This window comes from Charadrius vociferus, unplaced genomic scaffold (assembly GCF_000708025.1).
Source record: "Charadrius vociferus isolate BGI_N301 unplaced genomic scaffold, ASM70802v2 scaffold980, whole genome shotgun sequence".
Classification (NCBI taxonomy): domain Eukaryota; kingdom Metazoa; phylum Chordata; class Aves; order Charadriiformes; family Charadriidae; genus Charadrius; species Charadrius vociferus.
Window position 1 is genome coordinate 46,587 of NW_009646220.1, and position 7,576 is coordinate 54,162.

Sequence of the window (7,576 nt, forward strand, 5' to 3'; positions counted from 1 at the left end):
GGCTGCCTGACAACAGGGCTCAGACTTGGAAAGACAATCCACAGAGGAGTGGGAACTCTGTCTGCCAAGATATAAGAGCTGTACCGGGGCTGAGCCGGTCGGCGAGAGCTGGAGGTAGCCTGTGCCCGGCCGCACCGGCTCTCGCCGCGCTTTGCTCTGGTGCAGGTTTGAGTGGTCATGGTGCCCAACATGAGGGGCAAGAGAGTCCAACCCTTTCCCCAAAGGAAAGGAGGAGATGGGTGAAGAAACACAGGTGATTTGATGCTCTGCATTTCAGAACGGTGTTAAAAACAGACCCAGCATCACCTCGGATGCTGGGATGAGCTGAGGCCCTGGGAGAGGTGCTCCTGGCCAGCCCCCAGCACCCCACCTTCTCCCATCCTGCTTTTGCCCTATTGATCGCCCCTCCCCAGTTTCAGCTCTCCCCCTTCCCCTCGCCAGATCATGGACCGCCGCCGCGTGCCAGGAAAAAAACCCAACAGAGCGCTGTTTGGTTTTTCCTCCGGTTAGGGATGGCACAGCTAATTGCTGGTGATCGTCAATAAGGGATTGGTGGGTGAAAACAGTTCCACCGCTAAAGCAAAACCCCCCGTGGGACCATGGAACAATTTTATTTTTGACTGCTACACATGGGATCTGCGTCATCCCTTAGCTACATCAGTGGGCGGCAGCTTCGGTGCCCAGCAGCGGTGCCTGTGATGCTCAGAACTGAAAGATTAAACCTCGCATCTTGCCCTAAATGCCATTAAAAAACAAACAAAAAAAAAAAAAAAAAGGTTTTTCTTTTGGGGTCTAGTCAGTGCTGAGCTTCCCATTTCAATTCCCATTCCTCCACTACATCCTTGCAAGCTTTCCAGCTCGAAATACCACACAAACAGGTGCCGCCCTCAGCCCGGTGGGGCCAGAACGGCTGCGGAGGCGGGCGGCAACGCTCTGCGTGAGCCTGCGGCGATCCCCGCAGGACGCAGGCAGAATCACACAACCGCCTTCATCGCTCCGGCAGGGACCACACCAGGGACAGAAAGAGCCCCAAAGCTCAACCTGAGGAGGTCTCCTGGGCTCCTTCCGAAAGGATTTGTTTGCTTGCAGCCAAGGATCGTGTGTGCGAACACTTGCAAGCATCGGGTAGAAGGGAAGCATCTTCTAAGCAGCTAGTGAGAAAGGGATCTTCCTCTGACTACAGTGAAGAACGCGTCTAAGAAAGCCGTGAGCAGAGGTTTGTCTGCAAAATAACTATGTAATCTGGAGAACAGCCATCTTTGCAGGGCAGGGAACACTCCAAAACCCAAATTCTCACCGTTTTGCCGTGCCCGTCCTTTCCGACACCGCACAGAACGGCTCCGCTGTAGGAAAAGCTGCAAGAAGAGGCCACCTGGTGAAACGCAGCTCCTTCCACCCCTCAGCGGGGAATAAAAGGAGACAAGTTCAGGCTATGGGGAGACAGCAAGACCCCAGGGATAAGCTCAGGAGGGAGCTGGCAGCGTATCGGCTGTTCTGGGCCAGCTGCCAGCAAGGCACGGCGATAAACACGGGCAGCTGAAGGAGAGCTCTAATTCACCCCTGGTTTATCACGCACTAACAGCACGGAAAAGCTGCCGTGCTGCACCACTCAGCCCACCTGCACGCAGCCCTGCGCCCAGGCTGAAACCCACCTCAGGGACAAGAGGGAGCGGACGTGGGTTTTGAACACCGAGAGGCAGCTGCCCGTCGGGAAGTCCCAGAGGCGCACCACGCTCAGGGGACCAGCCTGTGCGGAAGCCAGCAGGGTGCTGTTCCCGTTGAAAGCCAGCGCTGACACCTGCGGGAAGCACCAGGTTAGAGGCTTTGGAGGACAGCTAGGACCGAGGGTACATCTGGGGCGGAAGCACAGCGTTGCTGTACAGCTGTGTAAAAAGAATTACGCTCACCTTATCCGTATGTCCAAGGAAAAACCTCTGCTCTCCGGTCCGGATCTGCAGGGTGACTATAACAGCATGGCAGGGGTAGACCACCGCAGCGTTGTTGCGAGTCCACAGCGCCTGCAGGACCGAGAGGGGAATGAGAGGGCTGCAGATCCTCCAGAGGTGCCCCAGGTCCTAGGCTGGACCTGCGGAGATTTCTTCACCGGGAGATCTGCTGCATGTGTGCAGGTGCGAGGATGCTCTTCCATACAAATACTCTTCTAACTCACAAAGGAAAACCAAGAGCCCAGCCGACATCCTACTCAATTCAGTGGATTTACCATTACTGATCATCTCTACTACACGAACAGCAGGTAGAAGGAAAATCATGTTGTTGGCAGAGCCCTGAACTGGCTGAACCAAAACGACCCTTTCTTTACCCTAACACAGACCATGAGCCAGGTTCCTGCAAGGCACAGTGCCCCATGGAGACAACCCAAAACACAGCCACAGAAAGTGGCTCTAATTTTAACATGTTAAAACACAGAGGCCAGGAGATCTAAAGGGACCCCATAATTTCTAATTCACCATTGTAACAGCAGAAGAGCCATGTACAAACGTAAGCTCCTGCCCATCTGCTTTGGGGTCATTTTCCCTACCAAGAAGTGCAGGAAGGTGGCACTCAGCTGCTTTTAACACCTCTGAAAATTCAGTCTACGATGACACATGAACTCCCCAAACCATCTGAGTTACTGACCCATTTGGTGCTGCAACCTCCGAAGCCAATAATTGTTCTCAGTTTCAGGATGGGATCTGGTAAGAGCATCTGAAAAAAAAAAAACCAACAGACAGCACCGTCGCACTTAGAGCAGGACCGAGGTCCTCTGACCACGGTGCCCCTCCATCCCCATCGCTCCTTTGGCTTCTCTCCCGTAAAGGGGATGGCTTTAAAGCATTTAACATGGGAGAAGTCCAATCTGGAAGGAAGGAAAGAGGAGCTGGGGCTTCCCAGCGTTAAGCAGCTCTCCCAGCCAGGCTGGGGGGTGGCAGCCAGCCCTTCCCAGCGCCCTGGCGATGCCCGGAGAGCCGGTGGATGGTGCGGGAAGGTCTGGCCTCTTACCCTGCAGGCAGAGGCTCTCCTGCCGGACAGCACGCCTGGTCCAGGGCCCTTCCCGCACATGCTCTGGGCAAATTAGTAAACATACGTTATTGGCTTAAGGACAGCGCATTCAAACACAGGGTCCCTCTTTCAAGGCAAGTAAGGTACTAATGGAAAGGAGAACTGCTACTCAGAAAAACTAACGCTGGCAAAAGCACTCCATAGAATTAACGGAAAGTCCAGCCTGAAGCATGCGTTCCCTCTGCTGGGCTTGCAAACATGAGCCGTAAGCGCCCCAAAGCCACCCTTGGGCGGCTGTGAATCCTCGGCGCTTCACCCACCTCCTCTGAGCCGGGGTGGATGGCTCGGATGGTCCGCTCGGTCCTCTGGTGAGCGTACACGTGGATGCCACCGTCCCTGACTGCCGGTGACCGCCCAGCGTCCCCCGCACTGTGCGGTCTCTGGCTCCTCTCAAGCTCCTGGTCCCCAGCAGGAACGGCTCTCGGAGGCGCTGGGGCTGTCAGGTGAACCTCAGGGATGCTTTTGGCAATTGCAGGACACCGACGCGGCATCTGAGAAAGAGCAAAACCTCAGACAGAGATCAGCCCTCCTCCCAGTGCCTCCCACCCAGGGCACTCCACGGACAGGGAGACACCCGCATCTCTCCTGAGTGACTGCTCACAGCACTACAAGCAAAGATGAAGTAACACAGAGGGAGAACATCCCTATCAGTACGTAGCTTGCCCATGTACCAGCAAGTCTCCCTACACTCCCAGTGTTGTCCATGCAGAGTTCAGCCCCTCCAGACAGCAAACCAGAGCCCCAAGAGAGACCCAGCCCCTCTAAGAAGAGCTGCCCTCTATCCACTAAGCAGGGGAAGCTATAAGTGCCTGGTCTGCCAGCTCGGTGCATCCCAGTTAAGACCAGTGGTCCCGCTGCTCATTTTCTTCCTCTCCACAGCGTGAGAGGGATGGTTTTCCCCAGCCCCCTCTCCAAAAGCCCATCACCACCTCCTGCATCTCCACCAGCAGGGAAGGGGAAATCAGCGGTGAGGGCGGCTGCCCGCAGTCCCAGCAATCCGCACACGCCGCTCTGCTCCCCGAGGGCACCCATCGAGTTCTTTAGTCTCCAGCCCTCCTTTCCTATCTATAATTTGAAGACACGACTTTTTTTTTTTTTTTTTTTTTTTTTTTTCTTCCCCCCTTCTCTGAGGCTCTTTCAGGTCAATTCCTGAATTCCAGTGCTTCCAACATCCATATTCTGGTTTACACTGTTTTGGGACTCATTTACCTATCAGGTATTGTTTCTGATTTATCACCCCTCAATGTCTTGCGCCTCAGGTGAGACAGGGAGGACAGATGTCTGGAGATTACAAGGTACTTGGCATTTATCTTGTGTCTGCTCTGCGCTCCGCCAGCCTGAGCCACCCAGTCATTAACTGCGGGGCTGTGGGCAACAGACCATGCCCAGATCGGGGGTTTGACCTGCCCGGATCAGCTGCGAATGACAACAAGCAGCTTCTACGTCCTATATAAAAGAACCCAAAGACAAGAGGTGGGGGAAAACTCCATGTGAGACAGAAGGGAAGAAGCTGCAGCCTCCTCCACGGTGCACTCACAGCTTTGGGACTGGTTATCTGGTGGACGAGGGACAGGCGGTCACGGACTGCTTTGGTGAGCGTCACCAGCTGGGGCAGCTGCCGGACGGGGTCCTCAGAGACTTGGCCACCTGGGTGACATGAGGAGCGGGTCGGGCTCTTTGGGAAACCCAAGGGGCATCCACCCCGGGGTGGCACAGCCTGGGCCGCTGTCTCCAGCCTGCCCACCTGCCGCAGGATGGGGACAGCTCTTCTGGATGGAGTCGTACGGCACCTTGGACCCCTCGGATGGGAACCTGAGCAAAATCAGAGGAAGGCGCCGCGTCATCGGCCTGCTGCACAGGCACCCGGGAACCTCACATGGTAACTCACTGCCTGCCCCAAAAACCTCTTCACTGTCTCCTAGAATATTCCCCCTTTTGCCCCCTCCTCCCCACAAATACAGGGATGCTAAAGCGTCTCCCAGGTCTGATCTACACCATTACTTCCCAGGGGTTAGCTCGGTGCTGCGCGCTTCAGGCCACGCTGACTATGACGAGCTGCAACTTCTGACCACCACGGTTCTCTGGCAAAGATCTCCCCACCGCTGGAAGCCCAGCAGCGAAGCTGAGGAAGGTACGCTTATGTCTGCCTCCCGCCCGAGGCGTTACGGCCCATCACAGCTCAGCAGCCCCCGTCTCAAACTACCCTTGAACTTCACAGGAGGCTGAAGCGCTCCCGTGAACAGCGCGGACAGAAGGAAGGCTTGCGTTACACTGAGTTAGCCAGGGGAGCAAGCCCAGCAAGGGATCGTTGAGAGAGAGGACTGGTGTTAAAGCCAGGCACGGGAGCGCTCTACAGCCTTTTTCCTGCCCCAAAATATCACCCGTTGGTATCCTGGCTTCAGCTGGGATAGAGTTCATTGTCTTTCTAGCGGTTGCTGAGTTTCAGGTTTGGTATGAAAGGAATGTCGTGTTGGTTTAATTGTTGCCAGGTGATGCTTACATTTTTTCAAGGATTTTTTTTTAAGCTTCCCGTAGAAGCTGAGAGGGAGCATAGATGGAACAACAGAATGGCCAATATTCCATACCGCAGATATCACCCTCAGTACATAAAATGGGGTTATCCGGGGGGGAAGAGCACTCGCCATCACTGCTCGGGATGGTGCCAATTCACTGGGTGGCGAGAGTGACTTGTGTCCTGTATATTCTTTTACCATTATTATTATTATCCTTTTCCATTATTATTCTATTAAACTGCCTTTATCCCAAACCACGAGTTTTTTCCTTTTCCCTTTCCCCTCCCTTTCTCCCTCTTCTCCCCATCCTTCTGAGGGGGAAGGAGGGATGAGTGAGCGGCTCCGTGATCCGAGTTGCCGGCCGGGGTTAAACCACAACAGTCAGCGCAATCAAGCTTAGCCCAGGGTAGATGCCTTAACGACCCCTAAATGCTGGAGCTGGGATGACCAAAATGTCTCCACTCAAGCCCCAGGTTTATTTGGATCCCTCATTCCTTAAGAGGCGTTACCCGTCCTGCCTTTCCCCGGGGAAGGGGGAGGTCTCCGAGCGGCAGTTCAAGCGCAGCCGGGAGCAGCCGTACCTGATGTAGTCGTAGAGGTCGTGCCACTTCTCTCCCTTCGGCACAGGGAAAGCCATTTCCCGCGGCATGGGAGCCACCCCGCGGCAGGCCAGGGCGGCTTGGCGGGCCTCAGAGAAGGTCACAGCTGGCAGCACGGAGACGAAGATAAAGAGACGTGAGTTCTCCGAGACCCGCGGAGCGGACCGACATCATCCGTTCCCTGCGGGACACGGGCACAAACCCCTTCCCTCTTTGAGAACACCCGAAAAAGATTACAACCCCGAGGTCTGTAACAAACTAACACCCCTTTGCAGGGGAATATTCCCCAAACCCTCAACCTCCAAAAAAAGAACCCTCGGTACGAGTTATAAATCCCCCAGGCTCAAGAGTCAATTCTATTCAGTGTTTCAGCAGTTTCATGTGATTTGTGTTAAGGCTCTTTTCTCATTTTCTCGTCTTCTTTCCTTCCTGCCGTTTTTAACTTCATGAAAGTCTTCAAGACGTAACAAGGTTCAGGAATCTGAAAGCAGCACCTACAACTTCCTTCCTCACTGATGCTTTCCGGCAAGCCAGTCGGTTCGGGCAGATTTCCAGCCCCCCAAAAAAGCAAGGCAGAAACAAAGGTTTACGACCAAAGCATCTCTGCCCACACTGAGCAGGTGGATTTAAAAACAGTACACTGGAAGATTTCCGAGACAAAAAAAACCCCACAGGCTCTTCTGGCAGATCAAGGCACAGCCCCCAGAGAAGTGAGGTTTGGTAACACCTTTATTTTTTTCCCTGAAAATAAATTTTCTAACTTCAGTAAGATATTGAATGTTACTTTTATAATTCAGTTTTACAGCTGGAAAACCTGGCCTTGAACACCTCCAGGGATGGGGCAGCCACAGCTTCTTGGGGCCACCTGCCCCAGGGGCTCACCACCCGCACAGCCAAGAAGTTCTTCCTAATATCTCGTCTAAATCTCCCCTTTTCCAGTTTAAACCCATTCCCCCTCATCCCATCGCTCCCCTCCCTGATGCAGAGTCCCCCCCCAGCTCTCCTGGAGCCCCTTTAGGCACTGGAAGGGGCTCTGAGGTCTCCCTGGAGCCTTCTCTTCTCCAGGCTGAACCCCCCCAACTCTCCCAGCCTGTCCTCCCAGCAGAGGGGCTCCAGCCCTCCCAGCATCTCCGGGGCCTCCTCTAACCCCGCTCCAACAGGTCCACATCCTCCTCATGCTGAGGACTCCAAAGCTGGATGCAGTATTGCTGGGGGGGTGTCTCATAAGAGCAGAGTAGAGGGGGAGAAAAGCCGCTTTAAACCCCTCCACGGTTCCATCCCGGCTGGGTTGAAGTCACAAGAGAAACCAGAGGCCACCCCGAGATCTCAGCTCCTCACCTGGGTCGAACACTAAGTCGCTCGTGCAGAGGTTTTTCACCAGCAGGTTGGAGCAGAGCTTGACGC

General features: G+C 54.6%; 1 protein-coding gene across 1 annotated transcript in view; it reads right to left on the reverse strand.

Annotated features, from left to right (window-relative positions):
• The window catches only part of WDR90 (WD repeat domain 90), a 31,879-nt gene that overhangs the window by 22,642 nt on the left and 1,661 nt on the right, over positions 1-7,576 (reverse strand). The window contains exons 6-14 of the mRNA XM_009886276.1: positions 7,511-7,568; positions 6,155-6,278; positions 4,805-4,872; positions 4,598-4,707; positions 3,321-3,551; positions 2,638-2,706; positions 1,908-2,018; positions 1,653-1,798; positions 1,298-1,355 (exon numbers count right to left, since the gene is read on the reverse strand). Of these exons, the coding sequence (XP_009884578.1) occupies positions 1,298-1,355; positions 1,653-1,798; positions 1,908-2,018; positions 2,638-2,706; positions 3,321-3,551; positions 4,598-4,707; positions 4,805-4,872; positions 6,155-6,278; positions 7,511-7,568 (975 nt within the window). The remainder of the gene's footprint in view (positions 1-1,297; positions 1,356-1,652; positions 1,799-1,907; positions 2,019-2,637; positions 2,707-3,320; positions 3,552-4,597; positions 4,708-4,804; positions 4,873-6,154; positions 6,279-7,510; positions 7,569-7,576) is intronic.